Raw genomic sequence first — 27,694 nt, 5'->3', positions numbered from 1 at the left:
CCAGTGTTATACTGATCTTGAGGAAAACCAGAATGCTTTGAAGTTCTGTAATTTGGCATTATTGCTTCCTACTGTTACCAAAGAGGTAAGTCCAGAAAGTGACAGTGAGTGCTGTTGTCTTGTTAGTACTATTCAAGCTCAAAATATGAATAACTTGCTTAGATACATTTGTATTTTTCTGTATTCAATTTTATGTATTTATTTTTATTCTACCTTTATTGAAGTATAATTGACAAATAAAACCTATATGTATACAGCATGATGTTTTGATAGACATATACGTTATGAAATGACTACCACAATCAAGCTAATTAATACATTCATCACCTCAAATAGTTACTTTTTTTATTGTTGAGAACATTTGAGATCCACTCTCTTAGCAAATTTCAAATATACAATACAGTATTATTAACTACAGTCACATTGCTGTCCTTTAAATCTCCAGAACCTATTCATCCTGCATAACTGAAACTGTGTACCCTAGACCAATATCTCCCCATTTCTCCCACCTTCCCAGCCCCTGACAGCCACCCTTCTACTCTCTCCTTCTATGATGGAGTTTTCTTTCTTTTTTTTTAATTACACTTTAAGTTTTAGAGTACGTATGCACAACATGCAGGTTTGTTAAATATGTATACATGTGCCATGTTGGTGTGCTGCACCCATTAACTCGTCATTTAACATTAGGTATATCTCCTAATGCTATCCCTCCCCACTCCCCCCACCCTACAACAGGTCCTGGTGTGTGATGTTCCCATTCCTGCGTCCATGTGTTCTCATTGTTCAGTTCCCACCTATGAGTGAGAACATGTGGTGTTTGCTTTTCTGTCCTTACGATAGTTTGTTGAGAATGATGGTTTCCAGCTTCATCCATGTCCCGCTTCATCCATACTTTAGGTATATCTCCCAATGCTATCCCTCCCCTCTCCCCCCACCCCACAACAGTCCGCAGAGTGTGATGTTCCCCTTCCTGTGTCCATGTGTTCTCATTGTTCACTTCCCACCTATGAGTGAGAATATGCGGTGTTTGGTTTTTTGTTCTTGCGATAGTTTACTGAGAATGATGATTTCCAATTTCATCCATGTTCCTACAAAGGATGTGAACTCATCATTTTTTATGGCTGCATAGTATTCCATGGTGTATATGTGCCACATTTTCTTAATCCAGTCTATCGTTGTTGGACATTTGGGTTGGTTCCAAGTCTTTGCTATTGTGAATAGTGCCGCAATAAACATACGTGTGCATATGTCTTTATAGCAGCATGATTTATAATCCTTTGGGTATATACCCAGTAATGGGATGGCTGGGTCAAATGGTATTTCTCATTCTAGATCCCTGAGGAATCGCCACACTGACTTCCACAACGGTTGAACTAGTTTACAGTCCCACCAACAGTGTAAAAGTGTTCTTATTTCTCCACATCCTCTCCAGCACCTTTTGTTTCCTGACTTTTTTTAATGATCACCATTCTAACTGGTGTGAGATGGTGTCTCATTGTGGTTTTGATTTGCATTTCTCTGATGGCCAGTGATGATGAGCATTTTTTCATGTGTCTTTTGGCCGCATAAATGTCTTCTTTTGAGAAGTGTCAGTTCATATCCTTTGCCCACTTTTTGATGGGGTTGTTTGTTTTTTTCTTGTAAATTTGTTTGAGTTCATTGTAGATTCTGGATATTAGCCCTTTGTCAGATGAGTAGATTGCAAAAATTTTCTCTCATTCTGTAGGTTGCCTGTTCACTCTGATGGTAGTTTCTTTTGCTGTGCAGAAGCTCTTTAGTTTAATTAGATCCCATTTGTCAATTTTGGCTTTTGTTGCCATTGTTTTTGGTGTTTTAGACATGAATTCCTTGCCCATGCCTATGTCCTGAATGGTAGTGCCTAGGTTTTCTTCTAGAGTTTTTATGGTTAGGTCTAACATTTAAGTCTTTAATCCATCTTGAATTAATTTTTGTATAAGGTGTAAGGAAGGGATCCAGTTTCAGCTTTCTACATATGGTTAGCCAGTTTTCTCAGCACCATTTATTAAAAAGGGGATCGTTTCCCCATTTCTTGTTTTTCTCAGGTTTGTCAAAGATCAGATGGTTGTAGATATGCAGCATTATTTCTGAGGGCTCTGTTCTGTTTCATTGGTCTATATCTCTGTTTTGGTACCAGTACCATGCTGTTTTGGTTACTGTAGCCTTGTAGTATAGCTTGAAGTCAGGTAGTGTGATGCCTCCAGCTTTCTTCTTTTTGCTTAGGATTGACTTGGCAATGGGGGCTCTTTGTTGGTTCCATATGAACTTTAAAGTAGCTTTTTCCAGTTCTGTGAAGAAAATCATTGGTAGCTTGATGGGGTTGGCACTGAATCTATAAATTACCTTGGGCAGTATGGCCATTTTCATGATATTGATTCTTCCTACCCATGAGCATGGAATGTTCTTCCATTTGTTTGTATCCTCTTTTATTTCATTGAGCAGTAGTTTGTAGTTCTCCTTGAAGAGGTCCTTCACGTCCCTTGTAAGTTGGATTCCTAGGTGTTTTATTCTCTTTGAAGCAATTGTGAATGGGGGTTCACTCATGATTTGGCTGTTTGTCTGTTATTGGTGTATAAGAATGCTTGTGATTTTTGCACATTGATTTTGTATCCTGAGACTTTACTGAAGTTGCTTATCAGCTTAAGGAGATTTTGGGCTGAGATGATGGGATTTTCTAGATATACAATCATGTCATCTGCAAACAGGGACAATTTGACTTCCTCTTTTCCTAATTGAATACCCTTTATTTCCTTCTCCTGCCTGATGGCCCTGGCCAGAACTTCCAACAGTATGTTGAATAGGAGTGGTGAGAGAGGGCATCCCTGTCTTGTGCCAGTTTTCAAAGGGAATGCTTCCAGTTTTTGCCCATTCAGTATAATATTGGCTGTGGGTTTGTCATAGATAGCTCTTATTATTTTGAGATACGTCCCATCAATACCTGATTTATTGAGAGTTTTTAGCATGAAGCGTTGTTGAATTTTGTCAAAGGCCTTTTCTGCATCTATTGAGCTAATCATATTTTTGTCTTTGGTTCTGTTTATATGCTGGATTATGTTTATTGATCTGTGTATGTTGAACCAGCCTTGCATCCCAGGGATGAAGCCCACTTGATCATGGTGGATAAGCTTTTTGATGTGCTGCTGGATTCGGTTTGCCAGTATTTTATTGAGGATTTTTGCATTGATATTCATCAGGGATATTGGTCTAAAATTCTCTTTTTTTGTTGTGTCTCTGCTCGGCTTTGGTATCAGGATGATGCTGGCCTCATCAAATGAGTTAGGGAGGATTCCCTCTTTTTCTATTGATTGAAATAGTTTCAGAAGGAATGGTGCCAGCTCCTCCTTGAACCTCTGGTGGAATTTGGCTGTGAATCCATCTGGTCCTGGACTGTTTTTGGTTGGTAAGCTATTAATTATTGCCTCAATTTCAGAGCCTGTTATTGGTCTATTCAGAGATTCAACTTCTTCCTGGTTTAGTCTTGGGAGGGTGTATGTGTTGAGGAATTTATCCATTTCTTCCAGATTTTCTAGTTTATTTGCGTAGAGAGGTTCATAGTATTCTCTGATGGTAGTTTGTATTTCTGTGGAATCGGTGGTGATATCCCTTTATCATTTTTTATCACATCTATTTGATTCTTCTCTCTTTTCTTCTTTATTAGTCTTGCTAGCGGTCTATCAGTTTTGTTGATCTTTTCAAAAAACCAGCTCCTGGATTCATTGATTTTTTTTAAGGGTTTTTTATGTCTCTATTTCCTTCAGTTCTGCTCTAATCTTAGTTATTTCTTGCCTTCTGCTAGCTTTTGAATGTGTTTGCTCTTGCTTCTCTAGTTCTTTTAATTGTGATGTTAGGGTGTCAATTTTAGATCTTTCCTGCTTTCTCTTGTGGGCATTTAGTGCTATAAATTTCCCTCTACACACTGCTTCGAATGTGTCCCAGAGATTCTGGTATGTTGTGTCTTTGTTCTCATTGGTTTCAAAGAACATCTTTATTTCTGCCTTCATTTCGTTATGTACCCAGTAGTCATTCAGGAGCAGGTTGTTCAGTTTCCATGTAATTGAGTGGTTTTAAGTGAGTTTCTTAATCCTGAGTTCTAGTTTGATTGCACTGTGGTCTGAGAGACAGTTTGTTATAATTTCTGTTTTTTTACATTTGCTGAGGAGTGCTTTACTTCCAACTGTGTGGTCAATTTTGGAATAAGTGTGGTGTGGTGCTGAGAAGAATGTATATTCTGTTGATTTGGGGTGGAGAGTTCTGTAGATGTCTGTTAGGTCCACTTGGTGCAGAGCTGAGTTCAATTCCTGGGTATCCTTGTTAACTTTCTGTCTCATTGATCTGTCTAATGTTGACAGTGGGGTGTTAAAGTCTCCCATTATTATTGTGTAGGAGTCTAAGTCTCTTTGTAGGTCACTCAGGACTTGCTTTCTGAATCTGGGTGCTCCTGTATTGGGTATATATATATTTAGGATAGTTAGTTCTTCTTGTTGAATTGATCCCTTTACCATTATGTAATGGCCTTCTTTGTCTCCTTTGATCTTTGTTGGTTTAAAGTCTGTTTTATCCGAGACTAGGATTGCAACCCCTGCCTTTTTTTGTTTTCCATTTGCTTGGTAGATCTTCCTCCATCCCTTTATTTTGAGCTTATGTGTGTCTCTGCATGTGAGATGGGTTTCCTGAATACAGCACATTGGTGGGTCTTGACTCTTTATCCAATTTGCCAGTCTGTGTCTTTTAATTGGACCATTTAGCCCATTTACATTTAAGGTTAATATTGTTATGTGTGAATTTGATCCTGTCATTATGATGTTAGCTGATTATTTTGCTCATTAGTTGATGCAGTTTCTTCCTAGCCTCGATGGTCTTTACAATTTGGCATGTTTTTTCAGTGTCTGGTACTGGTTGTTCCTTTCCATGTTTAGTGCTTCCTTTAGGAGCTCTTTTAGGGCAGACCTGGTGGTGACAAAATCTCTCAGCATTTACTTGTCTGTAAAGTATTTTATTTCTCCTTCACTTATGAAGCTTAGTTTGGCTGGATATGAAATTCCGGGTTGAACATTCTTTTCTTTAAGAATGTCGAATATTGGCCCCCACTCTCTTCTGGCTTATAGAATTTCTGCTGAGAGATCAGCTGTTAGTCTGTTGGGCTTCCCTTTATGGGTAACCCGACCTTTCTCTCTGGCTGCCCTTAACATTTTTTCCTTCATTTCAACTTTGGTGAATCTGACAATTACGTGTCTTGGAGTTGGTCTTCTTGAGGAGTATCTTTTTGTCGTTCTCTGTATTTCCTGAATTTGAATGTTGGCCTGCCTGCTAGGTTGGGGAAGTTGTCCTGGATAATATCCTGCAGAATGTTTTCCAACTTGGTTCCATTCTCCCTGTCACTTTCAGGTACACCAATCAGACGTAGATTTGATCTTTTCACATAGTCCCATATTCCTTGGAGGCTTTGTTCGTTTCTTTTTATTATTTTTTCTCTAAACTTCTCCTCTCACTTCATTTCATTCATTTGGCTTTCCATCACTAATACCCTTTCTTCCAGTTGATCAAATCGGCTACTGAGGCTTGTGCATTCGTCACGTAGTTCTTGTGCCTTGGTTTTCAGCTCCATCAGGTCTTTTAAGGACTTCTCTGCATTGGTTATTCTAGTTAGCCATTCGTCTAATTTTTTTTCAAGGTTTTTAACTCTTTGCCATGGGTTTGAACTTCCTCCTTTAGCTCAGAGTAGTTTGATCGTCTGAAGCCTTCTTCTCTCAACTTGTCAGAGTCATTCTCCGTCCAGCTTTGTTCCATTGCTGGTGAGGAGCTGCGTTCCTTTGGAGGAGGAGAGGCGCTCTGCTTTTTAGAGTTTCCAGTTTTTCTGCTCTGTTTTTTCCCCATCTTTGTGGTTTTTTCTACCTTTTGTCTTTGATGATGGTGATGTACAGATGCGGTTTTGGTGTGGACATCCTTTCTGTTTGTTAGTTTTCCTTCTAACAGTCAGGACCCTCAGCTGCAGGTCTGTTGGAGTTTGCTGGAGGTCCACTCCAGACCCTGTTTGCCTGGGTATCAGCAACAGAGGCTGCAGAACAGCGGATATTGGTGAGCAGCAAATGTTGCTGCCTGATTGTTCCTCTGGAAGTTTTGTCTCAGAGGAGTACCCGGCTGTGTGAGGTGTCTGTCTGCCCCTGCTGGGGTTGCCTCCCAGTTAGGCTACTCAGGGGTCAGGGACCCACTTGAGGAGGCAGTCTGTCCGTTCTCAGATCTCTAGCTGCGTGCTGGGAGAACCACTGCTCTCTTCAATGCTGTCAGACAGGGACATTTAAGTCTGCAGAGGATTCTGCTGCCTTTTGTTTGGCTAAGCTCTGCCCTTAGAGGTGGAGTCTACAGAGGCAGGCAGGCCTCCTTGAGCTGTGGTGGGCTCCACCTAGTTTGAGCTTCCTGGCTGCTTCGTTTACCTACTCAAGCCTCAGCAGTGGCTCACGCCCCTCTCCCAGCCTTGCTGCCACCTTGCAGTTTGATCTCAGACTGCTGTGCTAACAATGAGCGAGGCATTAATATCATACAAATAAAAATAATAGTGTCAATAGTAATAATAAAGAGGACTCGTAATGAATGTAAGAAGGCTAGACATTGGAAGTATTTCTGTAATAAGCAAAATAGTATGAGCAAATATTTCTCACATTGCATTTTTTTCCTCAGTGATGTCTCCATTTGTATTCTTAGCAATTTTTTTCCAAGTAGTAAAGGTATGTAAGGTATATTTCCATTTCTTTTTCCATGAGAAAATAGGATGAAGTGAGTTATATGTAATACCCCTCCATCTCTATAAAGTTTTGTCAGATTGAAATATACCCCATTAGTGATTTTGCCAACCAAGTTTATTCATTTCCAAAATGTCTAGCAATGCCACTAGTTACAGGAAGACAACCTAGCCATCAGTTTGCTCTCTCATGTGAAATTTCATAAGATGTTTGTTTCTTTCTTGTGGCATTTATAGCTTCTTCCTTGCATTATAGTCATTTGTGGACATGTCTTCTGTCCCCTATTAGGGAACTCTCAGCTCATCACACTGCTACTTGATATTGGGAGTGTCAGTCATTTGGTCTCTAGAGCCCAGATTCATAGGTGTAAGTAGCTTTACATTCCCAGAATTTGAAATTACGGTATTTTTATTATTCATGTGGACTTTTCTTGACCCTAGGAAAGTAATCTCAGATCCTGAGAAACATTTCTTTTTTAAAAAAGGGATTTCTGTGTCTAAGACAGTTTGAGAATGATTGCTGAATGAAATAATGACTTCACTGGCAACCTGAAAGTTGTTTGCCTGGAGGCAGTATTAAAGTTCATCAACATGGAGCCTACTGAGAAAGCTCAAATATAAAAAGCATTATGTAATGTTTTATGATAAGAGATGTGCTAAACTGGTAAAGAAAAACCCATATTTTAAAATTGCTGAAACATTTTGAAATAGCATTAATCACCTTTCTAAGACAAACAGACTCATAGACTAGTAAATCCAATGTTACCAGAAACAAACCACAAAAAGAAGTGTACTCTGGGAGTGCTAAAAGTTAACAGCACGTTATATTTAGCAAGTGGTATAGTTGTCTTTGAAATGGCCTGTTGATTAAAGTTCTGAGCTGTATTTCCAACCTGTTTTATGAGTTGAGAAGCATAACTCTCATTGGTAACTGCTGTTAGTAACAAAATCCTAATTCTGCTTTAAATGTTTTTTCTTAATTAAGATATCATATTTGATTATGATATCTTGAAAACAGTGGTTTTCTGGATAGGTTATAAAACAGAATTTGTATCCATTCACTCTGCCTTCCTGTTATAGAAATGCTACAGCTCAGGGTAATAAATGGGTCTCTTGTCAAAATCCTGTGATGTTGTCTCATTTGCTAGAAATTCTTGTTTGCCCATTTCTTTCTGGTTAAAACTTATTTCTTGTAAATTAACTCATCTGTGCTATCCGTGCCTGGAGAATTATTCCTAGTACTTTTTAAAAAATTAATAAGGCAGCCGGGCATTGTGGCTTACACCTGTAATCCCAGCACTTTGGGCGGCCAAGATGGGCGGATCACCTGAGGTCGGGAGTTTGAGACCAGCCTGACCAACATGGAGAAACCCTGTCTTTACTAAAAAAAAAAAAACCACAAAATTAGCCGGGTGTGGTGGCACATGCCTATAATCCCAGCTACTAGGGAGGCTGAGGCAGGAGAATCTCTTGAACCTGGGAGGCAGAGGTTGTGGTGAGCTGAGATTGTGCCATTGCACTCCAGCCAGGGCAACAAGAGTGAAACTCCGTCTCAAAAAAAAAAAAAATTAGTAAGGCTATCGCAGTATAGATAGTATAGACAGACTTTTCCCAGTGTCTAAACAGACATTTTCATGATTTGTAGAAAGTCTGTTTACAACCCTCTATTTCTACTCTTCTGACTCTTACCTTCTTGTCATTTGCATTTAAAATGTATTATTTCTTAAGATTTTGCAACATATGTAATGGTCTTGGTTGTATTATTTAAATTGATCTTAAAAACACTCTAAAGAAGTTTCTTAGAACCCTTTTATTTATTTATTTTCTTAAAATAATTGATGATACAGCATCAGTTTGGGACTAGCTGTTCTTAACCAGTACCCAGTCTCATGAAGTTGGTGTGTGATAATCACTACCCAAATGCTAGGAGAATAATGACAATTTAATGTAAATAAGTCTCTCTCTTATTTATCCAGTCTTTAGCAGAGAGCCATTGATGTAGTTTTCTAAACCATATTTTTCCAACACTATCAGATGAAATAAATCTAGATTTTTGAATGTGTGTGTTTGGGTGAAAGAGAGAGATTATCTTTATTCACTTACTTTACAATTATAGAGGTATACTCTGCTAGAGGCTTGGGATACAAAGAGAAGAAAACACATACCTCTGCCATCATGAATTCTGTGGTCTAATGGGAAAGGCAGGCACTGAAAAAGTCATAGCAATAAAATTTGATGAGTGGTTTAGAAATAAAAGCACAGAGATTTATGAGAAAATAAAACTGGTCCTGCAACTTGGGCCATGGGCCAGGAAAGGTCATCCTGAGGTTTTGCCATATAATCTAAGGAAATTAGAATTTAAACCCAGTTGTTTAAATATTTAAGACTTGCTTGGACAGTAGAGGGCTCATTAAAAATACAGGTTCCTGGCTTTTTCTAGAAAGTTAGAAAGAAGCTCTGAGCTCCAGAATGTGGTGACCCCAACCCCAGTATCATCGTGGTCTCACTCAAGTTTCTATCTGTCTGGGTTCTGCCTTTCTGGCTTAGTGCTCAGATGGCCCCTGAATGAGATTACAGAGAAAGACAGGTGGTGACTGAGTTCTTGACAGTACAACCATAGGAATTGTTGACCCTTGGTTGGGCGCGGTGGCTCACAGCTGTAATCCCAGCACTTTGGGAGGCCGAGGCGGGCAGATCGTTAGGTCAAGAGATCGAGACCATCCTGACCAACATGGTGAAACCCCGTCTCTACTAAAAATACAAAAATTAGCTGGGTGTGGTGGCATGCGCCTGTAGCCCCAGCTACTCGGGAGGCTGAGGCAGGGGAATCACTTGAACCCGGAAGGCGGAGGTTGCAGTAGGCCGAGATTGCGCCACTGTACTCCAGCCTGGCAACAGAGCAAGACTCCATCTCAAAAAAAAAAAGAAAAAAAAGGAAATGTTGACCTTTAAGGATATGGCTTTGGAATTTACTCAGAAAGAGTAGGCCCTGCTAGACCCATCTCAGAGGAAGCGGCACAGAGATGTGATTCTGGAGAAAATCCTCAAAACCAGCATCCAGGCAAGAAAGTCTTAAAAACAAAGACAGAACATCCATGTAGAATATCTACAGGAAGGAGCGATCTAACAACATGTCAATACTGAGATTCGTAAGGGTGAACTCTGTTCCTTCACAGCAGAATTGGCCCGGAGAGGGCCAAATTAGGAATGCAGCACAATCACCTGACTTTAATTTGAGGCTAGAGAAAGTGTGCTATCTCAGCTCAAAGGTGTGGATAGTTCAAATTTGGGAGAAAAGGAATAACCTGAGCTCCAAACCATAACCTGAGTTCTTATAAGAGGGCCATTGCATAAATATAGCCAATATATTAAGTGCTTGAAACATAATGAAAACCTTAAAATTAATCCTATAGCTATGCAGCTGACCTGCTACAAAGGAGAAAACTTCTGTACGCAAAGGAGAGTAACACACCATATGAATGTAACCAACGTGGAAGACGTTAACTAGAGACTATACTGAATGCTCGGCATCAGATTCATATGTGGGAAAATAAATGAATAAATGAAGGTATTTGAGCAAGGCTCTAACAGCCTGTTATGTCCTCAGTAGCAGAGATGTCACAGTGGAGAGGAGCCCTTGGAATATAATGAGTATGAGGAAGTTGTCACAGCTCAACATTGACTCAGCAAGTGTTAGCTCACCCTGGAGGGAAACTCCATAAATGTAATGAATGTAGGAAACACTTCATCCAGAGAGTTAACTTTTATTCATACCAGAGAACTCTTTGTCTGTAGTCAGTGTGGAAATGCCTTCAGTGACCATTTATCCTTTAAACAACACCGTGAATTAACACTGGAGAGAAGCCATATGAATATGATCTATGTAGGAAAGCCTTCGTTTAATGATCTCACCTTAGTCATAATGAGACAATGCACATGCAGAGAAACTCTATAAATGTACAGCATTTGGAAGAGCCTTCAACCTCAGCCCTAACCTTTATAGGTGGTCTCACTGAAGTTTCCATCTATCTGAAAGATGCCATCTTTTAGATACCAGAGAGCTCCCACAGGGCTAAACCCTACACCCTTCAGGCAAAGCTCAAGCCTTGATATGCAGAAAAAACTTAGAGTAAAACAGGAAAGAAAGTGGCGAGTTTTTTCCAGGAGGAAGAAACCTGTTGGGAAAATACTAGATAATTCATGCTGGAGAAGGAATTCAATGAAATAAACATGATAAACCCTTTACTCAAAGAGCGACACTCCAGGACATGTGAGGATTAATGCTGTATAAAACACTCACTAAGAGAAAAGCAACTTGTTAAAATGAAAAAAAAAGAAAATTATTAAAAAAAATAATAAAACACTGTCAATGTCCTGAATTAGGGAAAGTATTTGGTGATTGCACATACCTTCATGAACCTTAAAGTTCTCATGTTGGGGAATCTCCTCAAGTCAATGTAAGTCTGTTTCAGCATACTAGAGTATCAAGATGAATACATGAAATTTCATTATGTATTTGTATTTTCTTTATAGGATAAAGAGGCACAGAAAGAGATGCAAAAAATAATGACTTCCTTGAAGAGGTAAATAAACGAATTTACTCTTCAACAAATCAGATGTGGTCTACCAAAATTTAAATGAATCAAAGTTGTGCTTTTATTATCCTTTTCTTCATTTTCAATGTAAGGGTATTGTGCTCAGATTTGAAGGTAAAGCCATGTTTCTGCAGAATGCATTCCACTAGTAGCACTACAAAATTAATTATGTTATTTGGAGAATCTATATACTATAATGTCAATACATAATCTATAAACATGTATGCTTTATATTTTTCTTATCAATAAACTGCAGCCTTAAGAATATTTCTTTAAATAAAATATTTAAATCCAATAAAATGAATTCTCATGAATATTTTATTGTTTCAATGGAGACTTCATAAAACAAAATAATTTCATTAATGTGGATGAAAAATGGAAAACTCAGCAAAGGACATGAACAAGTTGTTGGCAGAAGAGAAAAAACAAACAAATGTAGTATTGTAACTGGTAATCAAAAGATGTGAATAAAATTACAATAAAATACTGTTTTACCATCAAACTAGCTTTCACTCGCGTCCATGTGAAGAGACCACCAAACAGGCTTTGTGTGAGCAACAAGGCTATTTCACCTGGGTGCAGGCGGACTGAGTCTGAAAAGAGAGTCAGCAAAGGAAGGTAAGGGTGGGGCCATTTTATAAAATTTGGGTAGGCAGTGGAAGATTACAGTCAAAGGGGGTTGTTCTCTGCCTGGCAAGGGTGGGGGTCACAAGGTGCTCATTGCAGGAGCTTTTGAGCCAGGATGAGCCAGGAGAAGGAATTTCCCACGATAATGTCATCAGTTAAGGCAGGGACCGGCCATTTTCACTTCTTTTGTGATTCTTCACTTGCTTGGGGCCATCTGGACGTATACATGCAGGTCACAGGGGATACGATGGCTTAGCTTGGGCTTAGAGGCCTGACACTAGCAAAGATTTTTTTCTTCATTCAGAAAGCATTCAATGCTGGCAATATTGTCATGAGATGGAGCATTCTCATACATGGTTAGTGAGAGAATATTTTGTCACTTGGGTACATTAAATGTGAAAATATAAAAGAAAAAATTTAAAAAGTATTTTGGCACAAACCTTTGGTAAAATTTATCGAGAGCCTTTGAAAAGTATTAAATCTTTAGTCATGGAAATAATCATAAAGAGTAAAGTGCAGTGACTGATTCACAGATGTTCATAACAGCGTAGCACTATGTCCAACAGTAAGAAAGCAGCTAGCCACATTGAAATATAACTATAATCGAATAACATTTTGACATTAAAAACAATTACAAAAATGATATAGGCAATGGCACAGAACATCTTAAGTGCAAGTCAAAAATAGTACATGCATAGGATCTCAACAGTATAAAAATAAGCACAGAAGAGCATCTGGTAGGGAATACACTAAAATAGTAGTAGTTTATATTTCTGTGGAGCTGTATTTTATTTCCTATATTTCCCAGTTTTTAATAATAAATAAAATGATTTTTTTAGGTTGAACTTAGCAGTGAGCTATAAAGATTCCCTGCTACCTCTTAATCAGCCTCATCTTGGAAGTCAGAGTAAAAATTTGGATTTTCTGTTTACTGTCCCAAATACATGGGTGCACATGCGTGCACGTGCGCACACACACACGCATACACACATTTATACACTTAAAATTTCAAGCTGTGATAGACATTCTGGTTAGGTAAATTAAGCAACCCCCTAGCCCCATCTTCTATAATGGTCAATCAAGATACTGAATCAGTCCAGCTGGTTCTCACTTTCCTCTGACAACTGGTCTAAAGTTGAAACTCTTGGCTAGATGGGGCAAGAGTCTTGCAGGTTCTCTCATGGATATGCTGAGAGGCTATGGATACCTCTGGCTATGTCTAAACAGCTAAAGGAATATGAAAGTATAGAAAGGTGAATCCAGCTAGCAGCAAATGACATAGAATCAACTATGTTGTAGGTTTTGTGGGAGCAACTCATTCTGGCAGAGTGGTACAAACACTTCCTTTACGAATTATGAGGACTACCAAGAAACACTCCTGGTGGGTAACAGTGGGATTTGGGACTCATAATTGGAACCTGACATAAGATCTAATCAGTGTTCATATATTTTAACAAAATTCTTGTTTCTCATAATATGTCTTCAATGGACAAGTTGATATCCGTTCACTGGGTAATCAGTGTAGTTGTTTCTGGATATGGGCTTGACCCAATAGAAATGTAGTACTCCTAATTCAATCTTTAGAGAATTAGGAGTTTCTGACACATTTGGCCATTTCTCCAAACGGGTATTAACAGAGGGAATTCCCCTCCTCATCATGGTAATAACCCTTCAAAGCAGCATTAACTCCCTGCTGTATGCCCCCTTCCAGAGTCATACTGTCATATCTGTATTCCTCATAAAGCCATATAATCAGAGAAATTATGTTCGGGAGGCTGAGGCTGGAGGATTGAGCTCAGGAGTTCAAGACAAGCCTGGGCAACATGGTGAAATCCCATCTCTACAAAAATTAGCTGAGCGTGGTGGTGCATGCCTGTAGTTACAGCTGAGGTGGGAGGATTACTTCAACCCAGGAGGTCAAAGCTGTGATGAGCTGTAATTGTGCCACTATACTCCACTCTCCACTGCACTCTGGGTGACAGAGTGAAACTGTTTCAAAAAAAAATTTTTTTTAATTTAAAAATAATTTTTTTAAATTAAAAACATTGCAAATAATTGCAAATAATTGCTAAATAGCTCAAAAACCGTGAACAGGACTAGAATCTGATAACCTAGAAGGGTGTGCTATACAGCAGTGGTCCCCAACCTTTTCGGCACCAGGGTCTAGTTTCTTGGAAGACAGTTTTTCCCTGGATCCAGGGGTGAGGGGATGGTTTCGGGATGATTCAAGTGCATTACATTTAGTGTGCACTTTATTCTATTATTATTACAGTGTAATATATAATGAAATAATTATACAACCCACCATAATGTAGAACCAGTGGGAGCCCTGAACTTGTTTTCCTCCAACTAGATGGTCCCATCTGGGGGTGATGGGAGACAGTGACAGACCTATCAGGCATTGATTCTCGTAAGTGAGAGGTGACAGCATGCTGGCAGCCCTCGCTCGCTCTCTGTGCCTCCTCTGCCTGGGCTCCCACTTTGGCGGCACTTGAGGAGCCCTTCAGCCCACTGCTGCACTGTGGGAGCCCCTTCCTGGGCTGGCCAAGGCCGGAGCCGGCTCCCTCAGCCTAGGTATGGAGGGAGAGGCATGAGCGGGAACTGGGGCTGCGAGCCGCGCTTGCGGGCCAGCTGGAGTTCTGGGTGGGTGTGGGCTTGGCGGGCACCACACTTGGAGCGGCCAGCCAGCCCTGCCGGCCTGGGCAATGAGGGGCTTAGCACCCAGGCCAGCAGCTGCAGAGGGTGTGCTGGTTCCCCCAGCAGTGCTGGCCCACTGGCGCTGCACTGGATTTCTCACCGGGCCTTAGCTGCCTCCCCGCGGGGCAGGGCTTAGGACCTGCAGCCCCCGATGCCTGAGCCTCCCCCGCCTCCTTGGGCTCCTGTGTGGCCCGAGCCTCCCCCATGAGCGCCACCCCCTGCTCCACAGGTGCCCAATCCCATCGACCACCCAAGGGCTGAGGAGTGCAGGCGCACGGCGGGGGACTGGCAGGCAGCTCCACCTGTGGCCCGGTGCGGGATCCACTGGGTGAAGCCAGCTGGGCTCCTGAGTCTGGTGGGGACTTGGAGAACCTTTATGTCTAGCTAAGGAATTGTAAATACACCAATCAGCACTCTGTATCTAGCTCAAGGTTTGTAAACACACCAATCAGCACCCTGTGTCTAGCTCAGGGTTTGTGAATGCACCAATTGACACTTTGTAGCTACTCTGGTGGGGACTTGGAGAACCTTTGTGTCCACACTCTGTATCTAGCTAATCTAGTGGGGAGGTGGAGAACTTTTGTGTCTAGCTCAGGATTGTAAACACACCAATCAGCACCCTGTCAAAACGGACCAATCAGCTCTCTGTAAAACAGACCAATCGGCTCTCTGTAAAATGAACCAATCAGCAGGATGTGGGTGGGGCCAGAGAAGAGAATAAAAGGCTGCCTGAGCGACCAGTGGCAACTGGCTCGGGTCCCCCTCTGCCCTGTGGAAGCTTTGTTCTTTTGCTCTTTGCAATAAATCTTGCTGCTGCTCACTTTTTGGGTCCACGCTGCCTTTATGAGCCGTAACACTCACCGCGAAGGTCTGCAGCTTCACTCCTGAGCCAGCAAGACCACGAACCCACCAGAAGGAAGAAACTCCGAACACATCCAAACATCAGAAGGAACAAACTCCAGACACGCCACCTTTGAGAACTGTAACACTCACCGCGAGGGTCCGTGGCTTCATTCTTGAAGTCAGTGAGACCAAGAACCCACCAGTACGGACACATAAGGAGTGTGCAATGTACATCCCTCACATGCACAGTTCACAGTAGGGTTTGCCCTACTAATGCCACCACTGATCCGACAGGAGGAGGCGCTCGGGTGGTAATATGAGCAGTGGGGAGCAGCTGTAAATACAGATGAAGCTTTGCTCACTTGCCCACAGCTCATCTCCTGCTGTGAGGCCCAGTTCTTAACAGGCCACAAGCCAGTTACCAGTACTAGTACCAGCCTGTGGTCCGGGGTTTAGGGACCCCTGCTATAGAGGATACATAGGATATTTTGTCAATTTAATCCTCAATCCAATCCAATGAGGGAGGTGTTTTTCTTTCCATATATAGGTAATGATATAACTGAGGCTTGGAGTAAATAACTTGCCACAGACCTTTCTTAACAAGTGGAAAGAGTTGGTACTTAAACACGGTTTATTTCCACTCCTTAATCTAGTCTTAGTTACTCACAACAGATATATAAAAGGTACTGTGTAGATAAAGATGAGGAAACAAACCAAAATAAAGAAGTTATCTGTAATGAGGCCAAGTAAAAACGGTTTCTATATTAAATACCCCTACTTTCTAAAAACTGAGTGATCTTCTTGAATGACAGGATTATGTGTAGAACATTACGCTTACTCCAGGGAATTTCATGCAAAGTGAGCCATGGGGACACTGGTTTTCTACGGTTACTTCACTCACCACTTATGCTGCTTGACCTCAGAGAAGACAGAATAGCTGCAGAGTGTTCCTGAAATGAAGATTGTTCCTGCTGGATCACGAAGTCCAAGCTGATGGTACACCTGCCACTCACAGGTGAAGTACCCGAACTGCTAATTTCTCAAGAGACTTCGTGTTACAACTTTGGAAAGGGGGAGTTCTGACCCAAACTTTGAATATGTTTGATTTCAGAAGATAAGAATCAAACTGTATGTTGCAATTTCTCATAAAACATTAAAGGGGTAACTTAGTGGTCCACGAAAATTTTAGTGATGTCCATGTAATTGCGATGTTATCTTACTAAATAACAAATGGCCTTCATTGTAACATGAAAATCCATGCCACTTCTCATTTGTGCCTAAAAGTTATCAAAAGGCTTTCATTTGATAATATTTTTATACTGTTGGATTTCAAAAAGCAGTGGTACAAGCCGAATGGAGTTAGCTTTTATACTAAACTTCTCATTTTACCAATAAACAGTTTAAACATTGATGTGTAAGTAACAGGGTCGGGGTCAGACAACTGTAGTGACCAAGCCAGGACTGAGTTCCGGCCCTTGGAATCTCACTTCTGCTTTCTTTGAGCCCGGGGCTGTTTATGTTTAATTGATTGGAGTCCAGTGTGTCTGATGTAGAATGGGGGCTCTAAGAATGGTAACACTTACCTGATAATTACCTATTCCAAGTGTTTTTCCTATATTAACAATTTTAAACCTCACAGCAATCTATGAGGAAGAAACATTTGATATTACCCCATTTAAGATAGGGGAGCTAAAGCACAGGATATTACCATGCCTAACACCATGAGCAAAAGATTTGGAGTTGGGCAGACTGCTCCAGAATCCATGCTGTGGTCAGCCACTGTACAATCCTGCCAGCAACTGGGAGAATTGAGATGTGGGAAGTGAAAGAAAGTGGGAAAGACGGAAGGTAAAAAAGGAAAAAAGGGAAAGGAAAAAAGAATTTTTAAAAGTAGAGGGCAGTAAAGAAAGAAGGAAAACAAAGCTAGAAAATGTAAAGAAAAATCTTATATTTGTATTTTGAATATTGATAGACATTTTCTAGTTTTGCATCATAAATTCCCAACAACGTATTTTGTATCTTTTATTTTTTTCATATACCTGCCTTTTCCTTCCCCTCCTCCACAAGGTAAGGTAGTGAAGCCTGTTTTTAATGACTTGATCTACTTGAACTGAGTGTGTTAAGAAATGTTTGGTTATGGACTTTGTGGCCTGTTGATTGGGGAATTAACATGAATAGTTGATTTCACAAAGACAAGATACATTTTAGAACCAGGTAAGGTTAATACTTGAAGTACTGTGATTTTGAATCCCCTCAACCTATGTTTTGCTTTAGATACTTGAAGCCAAATCATAAGGTTGGGTTTTAAAAAATATTGAGATGCAATTGACATACAAAAAAACTGCATGTATTTAAAGTGTACAATTTAATAAATTTTGACGTGTACACCCACGAAACCATGACCACAGTTAAGGTAACAAACATTTTCATCACTTCAAATGTTTCTTCATGCCCCTTGGTAATCTCTCCCTCTTGCGTCTCTCTCTGCACCCCCATTCCAAATAACCACTGATCTGCTTTCTGTCATTATAGATTACATTTTCTAGTATTTTATATAAGTAGAATTATGTGTTATATACCCTTTTGTCTGACTTCTTTCCCTCAGCATAATTATTTTGGGATTCATCCATGTAGTAACATGTACTAATAGTTCATTTCTTTTCATTTCTGAGTAGTATTTTATAACAGAAATATACCATAGTTTGCTTCTCCACTCATCTATTGATAGACATTTGGCCTGTTTCCAGTATTTGATTATAACAAACAAATCATCTGTGAAAATTCATATAAATGTCTTTGAATGTACATATACTTTCATTTCCCTTGGATAAATACCCAGGAGTAGGAAGTATGGTAGATGTATATCTACCATTATAAAAAATGGTCAAACTGTTTTCCAAAGTGGTTTTACCATTTTACATTCTCAGCAACAGTGTCTGAGAGTTCTGCTTGCTTGACTTTCTTAACAACACTTGGTAAGGTCAGTCTTTTTAATTTTAGCTACTGCACTAGGCATGTGGTATATCTGACAGGGGGTTTAATTTGTATTTCTCTAATGACAAATGATGTTGAGCATTTTTTGGTGCATTTATTTGTCATCTGTATATCTTTTTTGGTGAAGTATCTATTCACATATTTTGCCCATTATTTAAGTTGAGACATTTTGGGTTTTGTATATAGTTTGAAGTATGGCTTGAACTTCATTTGTTATGTTATTTGGATATCTAATTATTTCAGCATTTACGTTTACAAACTTGCAATCTATCTAATACTCTATAACATATCTAATGAAGTTTTGCCTCCAAATCTGTTGAAAAGACTATTGTTTCTCCATAGACTTGCCTTTGTACCTTTCTCAAAATCAGCTTTCCATATATGCATGGGTCTGTTTCTGGACTATTTTGTTCCACTGATCTCTTTATTGATCTCAACACCAATACCACACCATGTTGATTAATGTAGTTTTATAGATTTGAAACCAAGTAGTGTTACTCCTCCAACTTTGTTTTTGTTTTGTTTTGACTGCTCTAGGTTATTTGCATTTCCATATGAATTTTAGAATTAGTTTTTTAAATTTCCATCAAGAAAAAAGTGGCTGTGATTTTTGATTGCGATTACATTGATCAATTTCAATTGACGTCACTTTTAAGTCTTTCAACCCATGAATATAGTATACCTCTTAATTTATTTAGGTCTTTAGTTCCTTTCAGCAATATTTTGCAGTTTTCAATATACAGGTCTTTCACATTTTTGTCAAACTTATTCCTAAGTATTTCATATTTTGGTGATATTATATATTATATTTTCAATTTCTGATTTTTTATTGTATATAGAAATGCAATTGTGTACACTGATCTTGCATCCTGCGGCCTCTTTAAACTCACTTATTATTTCTGGTAGCGTTTTTATAGATTCCATTAGATTTTCTACTACTGTGATTGTATCAGTTGTGAATAAAGACAGTTTTATTTCTTTCTTTCTAATCTGAAGGTTTTGTTTTGTTTTTGCCTTGTTGTACAGGCTAGAATTTTCAATACACCATTGAATAGAAGAGGGCAAACGTTCTTATTTTATTTCTGATCTGAGGGGAAAGCATGCCATTTTTTACCATTGATCACAATGTTACCTGTAGGTTTTTTTGGAGATACCCTTTTTCTGGTTGAGAAGCTCTCTTTTGTTCTTATTTTGCTGAGTTTTTTTTATGGAATTAATACTGAATTTTGTCAAACTTGTGTTCATTGAGATGATCATATGGTTTTACTGTTTTAGTTTATATGATGAATTATATTTGATTGAATTTTAAAATATTAAGACAGCCTTGCATTCCTGGGATAAAATTAACTTAGTCCTAATGTATTATTCTTTTTATTGTATCAGTGGATTTGCTAAAATTTTATTTTAAATTTTTGCATGAATATTTACAATGGATATTGGTTTGTAGTTTTCTTGTAAAGTCTTTTTCTGGTTTTGGTATCAGAGTAATCCTGGCTTCAGAGAATGAGTTGAAAAGTACCCCCGCTTCTTCATTTTCCTTGAAAACTTTATGTAGAATTGATATCGTTTCTCCCTTAAATATTTAGTGGAATTCACTTGTGAACCCATCTGAACCTGGAGTTTTCTTTGTTGGGGGAAGTTTTCAAGTACAATTTCAACTTCAGTTCTTTTAAGAGATACAGGGCTATTTAGATTATCTTTCTTCTGGAGTGATCTTTAGTAGTTTGTATCTTTCAAAGAATTTATCTATTTTTCTATTTCATTTAAGTTATCAAATTTATTGGCACAAATTTAATAATATTCCCTTATTCTTTTATTATCTATAAAATCTGTAGTGATGCCACCTCTCTCATTCTTGATATTCGTAATTTATGTTTCCCTATTTCCTGTTTTGTATATGTTTCTTCCTACAAAAACCCTACAGGTAACATTATAACCAATGGCTGGAAGTTTATCAATGTTGTTGAGCTTCTCAAATTAACAGCTTTTGGTTTCATTGATTTTTCTCTTTTTCTATTTTCTATTTCATTGATTTCCACTCTCAACTTTATCATTTTCTTCCTTCTCTTTACTTTGGGTTTTATTTACGCTTCTAATTTCTTAAGGTGGGAGCTGAAGTCATTGATATAAGACTTTACTTCTTTTCTCTTTTTTTTAAAATTATACTTTAAGTTCTGGGATACATGTGCAGAACATGCAGGTTTGTTACATAGGTATACACATGCCATGGTGGTTTGCTACACCCATCAACCCATCATCTACATTAGGTATTTCTCCTAATGCTATCCCTCCTCTAGTCCACTTCCTTTCTACTATAAGCATTTAGTGCTATAAATTTCTAAGTACCACTTTAGCAGTATCCTACAAATTTTAATATGTTATATTTTCATGTTCATTCAATGAAAAATAATTTCTAATTTCCATTTTGCTTTTTTTTCATTCATGGGTTATTTAAAAGTCTTTAGTTTCAGGTTTTTTTTTTTTTTTCAGGTATCTTTCTGTAATTGATTTCTAATTTAATGCCATCACGGTCAGCAGTTTGTATGACCTGAATCTGTTCAAACTTGTTGAGACTTGTTCTGTGGCCCAGAATATGTTCTATTTTGATAAACATTCCATGTACACTGAAACAGCATGCATATCCTTTAAAGGTGAATTACATCAAGTGTCTTTCAAGCCCTCTATCTGCTTTGGTCTCCTCATAGCCTCAGCTCTGTCTCTCCTCAGCACGAGGAGATTTCTGGACTCCTTTTGTGTTCCTGCTCCGTACACAGACCTGGATGCTCTCTCAAAGCAATAAGCTGGGGCAATAAGAAGGTTCATCTTGTTTGTTACCCATCTCTCAGGGGTCGCTGTACTTTCTTGCTGTCCAATGTCTTGAAAACCATTCTTTTTATATTGTGTCCCTGTTTTAGATTTTGAAAGCCAGAAGTTGTAACTTTTGAAAGTTGTAACTTTGTAGCCTTGTAATATTTTAAAAATCTGCTCCTCACCACACTTTCTAGTCCTATAAATCATTATTTTATATATTAAAAAAAACTCAAAAGTATTACATTTCTTTTTAAAACAAGTTTTTATAATGTTTCAAATGCTTCCACTCGATAAAATAAAGCAAATTGACATACTTGTACTATGGGATTACTTATTAAATTGGACTTTGATTAGAGCTCTGAGACGATTTTTTATTTGTCCATTTTTCAATAGTAAACTTGTGCTTTGACAAATAAAATTGCATGTTGAGAGTTAAATTATACTTTTCCTCCTTCTTGAATACTTTATATTTATACAACCCACCTAATTTAAAATTGGGAAACCTAATTGGGAAAATAATCTGCTGAAAATCGCATGTGGAAATGCCATTGGAAATTATTAATACCACATAACTGTGGCATTAATAGCTAAGCCCTAATTGGACTGCCACTCTCAGACAGACTGGCCCCACCATATAGAGTGTGGAATTCATCTGGAGCCCAACATTGACTGTCCTGATCTTTAAAACATCCCAGATATAACGATAGTGACTTCCCAGCCAAGCCACTAATTCATTTATGTATTTTGTCTCTTTGTTTGAAATGCATTTTATTTCCCTTGTGTTCTTCAGTCCTCAGAGCTCAATGTACTTTGCAATTGTAATTAATCAAACATTTATTGAGCTAAAATTATGGGGACTATCCAGAGGCTGATCCAAATTTCAGGGACCCTGAAGCTTACACAGTTTGGAGAATCTTTAAGAAAAAGAATACAAAATTACAAACACAAAATTAAGTATGAAAGTGACTGTTTATTTAGGATGCAAAAGACAGCATGACAAATTATAAAATTTTAAAAGCTGACAAATATTACAATTATCACATCCAGAAAAATAACATTTTATTATTATTTATTAACTGCATAGTACATCTAGAATACTTTCTTTTACATACTCTTTGTTCGCTTCATCATATGGCATTAATTTTTAATGTCATTTTCTATTGAAAGGATAGAGGATGAAATATTGTTTTTTCCACTAACAAAATTAATTGACATTTTTCTTTCTTATTATGGGTCATTTAGAAAAGCTCCTCTCAGCTTCACTTCTTGCTAGTAATGGCATGTAGCAACTGCCTCAGCAGCCCTTCTTCCCAGGGTGAGCCCTCCAAGAACTCCAGCCCTTCGAGCCCATTAAGCTGGGTGCAGATGGCTGTGCTGCAGCCCCTGAGCCAGCTCTGCCCAGCCTCTGCACCTCCCATTCCTATCCCCATCTCACCTCCAGTTGTGGGTGGGTCCCAGTAAGAGCTTTAGTCATTGTGGGCTCTGAGCAGGGAACCAAACAAGCCCCTTTTTATATCCTTCTCCTTGGGGGTCAAAGTCAGGGTCTGAAGCTCAATGCAGGCCCCCAGAAACAAGCTGTAACTGGAGCCAGCTGATGTGGAGGTTGGAAATTGCATTCTGACCATCCCCAGAGCCATATCTGCCATGGCTCTCTCAAACCACTTTCCTGAGGCTGCAGCTGTTTTTATGTGGGGCAGGGAGGCAAAGAACAGGAGACTGGGTGGGCACATATCCATGCAAATAAAGTCCTGTGAGTAAAAGCAGACTAACAGCAATATTTTCCCATCTTCTTCCACAATGCCTACAGTATAAAGGCTGACGTTCTCAGCAGGCCTTTTGTGTATCCCATGCTCCCACCCACCCTGCCTTTCCAGCAGATCTCCATCATCCCCGACTGCACACACACACACTGTCTACATTCCAGGCACATGGGATTGAGTGCTGCTTAAAACCCACCTGGCACTCTTCTGCCCTTTGCTTGGTTTTTATTCTGCCTTTGGGGCCACCTTCCCCCATGCCCACTCATGGAAATCTCCCTTCCCACTCAAGGCCTGGCCCAAGGGATGGAAGTTTTGCCACAAAACCTTCTGATCCACATAGCCAGTTGTGCTCTCACCCACCTCAAAGCCCTGGAGCACTTTTTTGCGTCTTCGTTTAGTTTGACCTACCCTAAGGTCTTCAATAAGGTGAGGACAAGGACCTCGTATTATTTATCTTTGTATCTCCTGCCTGGCAGCCTGTGCTCAATTAACATTTGTTTAACCAAATTAAACAACTCAAGAAGAAGAAAAACATTTCACGTGTTCTTAAGTTTCCTTTAAAAAAAAAACTAAAAGTAATTTCTACCCTCAGATATGATGTGACAAGGAGAGAGTGGAGAAATAGGGAGAGGAGGATTAGGGAGCAGGGAGAGTGGAGGGGAGGGTGGGGGCAGGAAGTGGGGAAGCCTAGCAGATCAGGCACAAGAGACAGTGTATTAGTCCGTTTACATGCTGCTGATAAAGACATACCCGACGCTAGATAATTTATAAAGAAAAAGAAGTTTAATGGACTCACAGTTCCATGTGGCTGGCAGGGCCTCACAGTCATGGCAGAAGGTGGAAGGCAAAAGGCACGTCTTACCTGGTGGCAGGCAAGAGAGAATGAGAGCCAAGCGAAAGGGGTTTTGCCTTATAAAACCATGAGATCTCGTGAGACTTACTCACTACCATGAGAACAGTAAGGGGGAAACCTCCCCCATGATTCAATTACCTCCCACTAGGTCCCGCCCACAACATGTGGGAATTATGGGAGCTATAATTCCAGATGAGATTTGGGTGGGGACACAGCCAAGCCATATCAGACAATGGGTCTATGACAATGCCAGCGCCAGCCTTAGACCAAATTCATGACACTCTTTTACTCCCCACAAAAACATTACAGATCTGTGTACATTCTACTTTATTTTTTACTGTTACACCCTTCATTCGATGGAGTACAGACCACATATGAAGGTTAATCATTGTATCGTTTCTATGACCCAGTTGCTTGCTTTTGTCTTGAAATTATAATTCTTATCCCATTTCTAGGCTTCAGTTCCCAGGCTGTTGTTTTAATAATAAAGTAACTTCTGCAACACCTCAGTATGAAACTTAAAAATTATTTAGTACAGTCACAGAGGATCATTCTTAACAACCTGTTAAGAGTATTGGAAAAGTAAAAGATGACTGATGATGTTTATTGCTTTAGAGATCCAGTCCATATAGTGAAAGCACATATATTATGTTTATAACATGTTAAAAGTTTTCTTTTAATTGTAAAAAACTGGCTTTACATGAATTTTTATTAAACATTTAATTTTTCAAACTGTTACCACATCCAGTATTTCAGTGAAACCTTTTTACTCACTAAGATAGTTTAAGAAAATGATATCACCATCATTTATTTGACCATGGACAAAAGTGGTACAAAGGTTAGATTTGCTGAAGGTCACACACTTTGTTCCTAAGACAGTGAAGACTAAGCCCAGGTGACTGACTTCCAGCTCTGGCCTGCACAGCAAGGAAATAACCACATTCAGAGCCATACAATGTCTTAAATTATTTAAAATGTAATGTCCTTAGGGACTTCTTGATTGTTTCCTTTTCCTTTGTTGTCATTTTTCTAAAAAGTGCTTAAGGCAGCTAAAAAAGATAGACTTCTAAAAAAAAAAAAAGACTTCTTGAAATTTGTTTAATTGGCCAAGAATATTTGTTTAATTGGCCAAGAACATTTAAGTGTCTCCCATAGGAAGGGAAAATGGTTCATTGGAAAGGAAAACAGTAATTTAAGATGGGCCTTGGATAGGAAGTTTGGTTTCTAAATGAGATAATTCATGGGAATGGCCTAGTAAGGTGCCCTGTACTACTTAAGGAACCCTTATTTGCACATGATGCTGGCCATTTCTCCACAAGAGAGTTGCTCATAGTCATACTTTGTTTCTTTTTTTTTTTTTTTTTTTTTTTGAGATGGGCTCTTGCCATGTTGCCTAGGCTAGAGTGCAGTGGCCATTCACAGATGCAGTCATAGCTCACTGCAGCCTTGAACTCCTGGGCTCAGGTGATCCTCCCACCTCAGCCTCCCAAGTAGCTGAAACTACAGGTCCCTTTCCCACCTCCCAGCCTCCCCCACCAGTGCTTTGTCTCCTTTTTTATTTTGATGTAATGATGTGAATTTTCACTTCTACAGAACTGTAATTTACATTTCATAAAGTAGTTGCAATTATGATCTACCTAACTGTCACAAATCCCCTCCTGCAAACGAACTCTTCCATTTGTCTCCCTGAACTGGCCAGAGAAATCTGTGGGTGAGAGGCAAGTTTATCTGGGTTTTCCTACATTCACTCAACTAAGTATTAGTGACTATTATTAACACCTGGCTTCTTTACAAAGAGAAGAAATTACTGGAGGTGCAGAAGCAATAGCTGCACATCCTCATTTGACCTCCCTTCTCAGTTTCAAGGCTGAGCATGCTTCCTGAGCAGACGCCTTCCTCGGGATGCCCGGAGCCCATGAGGAATGCAGTGACCTAACGCTCCCAGAACACAATAATGAGACCCCAACTTAAGTTTCTTGCCCAAGGAAGGAGCCCATAAATTGAGTCAGGTCTCAAGAGAATCATACAACAAAGCAGATTGTGCACAACAATACCCCTGCCTATGACTCAGCCTCAGTCTTCTAAAAAAGAAAAAAAAGTGAGTGCTCTCTCTCTCTCTCACTGGTTTACCTGTCCCTAAAACCCATTCATAGAAAGAGTGCCTCATTTTCTTTTTACATTAATTTTTTTGAGGTATAAATTACATACAGTAAAATGCACAAATTTTAATTGTACAGTTTGATGGGTTTTGACAAATTTTCACACCAGTGTAACCTCTACCACAACCAACATATAGAGCATGAACATCACTCCAAAAACTTCCCTTGGCTTCCTTCCCCTCACTCCCCCACCTACCTGCACCCCAGCCTCAGGCAACCACACATCTGCTTTCTGTCACTATAGATTAATTTTTTTACAATACCATATTAATGGAATCATAGAATGTGCACTGTTTTAAGTCCGTCTTCATTTGCTGAACATTTTTGAGATTCATCTATGATATTGTATATATCAATAGTTCATTCCATTTTGTTGCTCGGTAGAATTGCATAGCTTGAATATGCCATAATTTGATTATAAATTCACCTGTTTGGGGTTGTTTACAGTTTGACATTATTATGAATAAAGCTGAAATAAACATTCACATACAGGCTGGGCACAGTGGCTCGTGCCTGTAATCCCAGCACTTTGGGAGGCCGAGGCAGGCAGATCACCTGACATCAGGAGTTCAAGACCAGCCTGGCCAACATGGTGAAACCCCGTTTCTACAAAAATATAAAAATTAGCTGGGCATGATGGTGGGTTCCTGTAATCCCAGCTACTCAGGAGGCTGAGGCGGGAGAATTGCTTGAACCCAGGAGGTGGAGGTTGCAGTGAGCCAAGATCGCACCACTGCATTCCAGCCTGTGCAAAAGAGCGAGACTCCATCTCAAAAAATTTTTTTTTAAAAATCACATATAATTCTTTCAGCAGACATGTTTTTATTTTGGGTCGGGGGCGGGGGAGGGGAGACATAAAAACCCCAAAGTGGCATTGTTGTGTCACACGGTAAGTATACATTAGCTTTATAATAAACTGCCAAACTGCTGTACCATTTTACATTCCCATTGAAAATATATGAGAGTTTCAGTTGCTCCATGTTCTCGTCAACACTTGCTATGGTCAGTCTTAGTCTTTAATTTTAGCCATTCTAACAGACATGCAGTAGTATCTCACTGTGGTTTATTCATACTTCCCTGACCAGTGATGTCAAGCATCCTTTCATGTGCTCATTTGGCTTCAGTGACACCAAATTTGATAATTCTACAGCCAAAAGCACCCTTGTTAGTTACTAGTAGATTTTTACTTTCTCTTTCTTGCCTTAACACTGGCAGTACATAAACTAGTGAAAAGTAGCTCTCCTTTCCTTCCCATCCCACGGTGAGATCATCAAAACAGACCTTCAGAAACCCCCTCTATAGAAAGTCAAGCAGACTTGACTAGATTGAGCATGTGGTCTCAGAACATTGTTGGTGGAAGGGGGATGAAAGTCATGTGTCCTTCTTCCTCTCTTGCTCTGCTATACTTAAAGAAACTCCTAGTGATACAATCCTAGCAATCAGTCATGAGTTCTCTGACCTTTCACAACACCATCTATGTTTCTTACATTGTTATCCAATTCTATATTTTTTGAATTGTTATCTACTCCATATGGGCACATATTCATTCTCTGCATAGATTAAAAGACTACATCTGATCTTGCTTCTGTGTTTTCATAGGG

At 39.3% G+C, this 27,694-nt stretch overlaps 1 protein-coding gene across 25 annotated transcripts in view; it reads left to right on the top strand.

The window, feature by feature from the left end:
- RMDN2 (regulator of microtubule dynamics 2) overlaps positions 1-27,694 on the top strand; it is a 142,287-nt gene that overhangs the window by 80,642 nt on the left and 33,951 nt on the right. For 5 of the 25 annotated variants that reach the window (XM_063713459.1, XM_063713464.1, XM_063713460.1 and 2 more), the window contains 2 exons: positions 5-85; positions 11,288-11,649. In XM_063713459.1, the coding sequence (XP_063569529.1) occupies positions 5-85; positions 11,288-11,341 (135 nt within the window). In that variant the 3' untranslated portion in view covers positions 11,342-11,649. Of the gene's footprint in view, positions 1-4; positions 86-7,043; positions 7,667-10,167; positions 11,650-11,855; positions 11,968-13,275; positions 16,700-27,694 lie in introns of those variants that run through there. The other 20 variants (XM_063713461.1, XM_063713456.1, XM_063713457.1 and 17 more) reach the window with 11 other exon arrangements.

This window comes from Pongo abelii, chromosome 12 (genome assembly GCF_028885655.2).
Source record: "Pongo abelii isolate AG06213 chromosome 12, NHGRI_mPonAbe1-v2.0_pri, whole genome shotgun sequence".
Taxonomy (NCBI): domain Eukaryota; kingdom Metazoa; phylum Chordata; class Mammalia; order Primates; family Hominidae; genus Pongo; species Pongo abelii.
The sequence above is the reverse complement of the archived record's forward strand: the minus strand, read 5'-3'. Positions and strand labels throughout refer to the sequence as shown.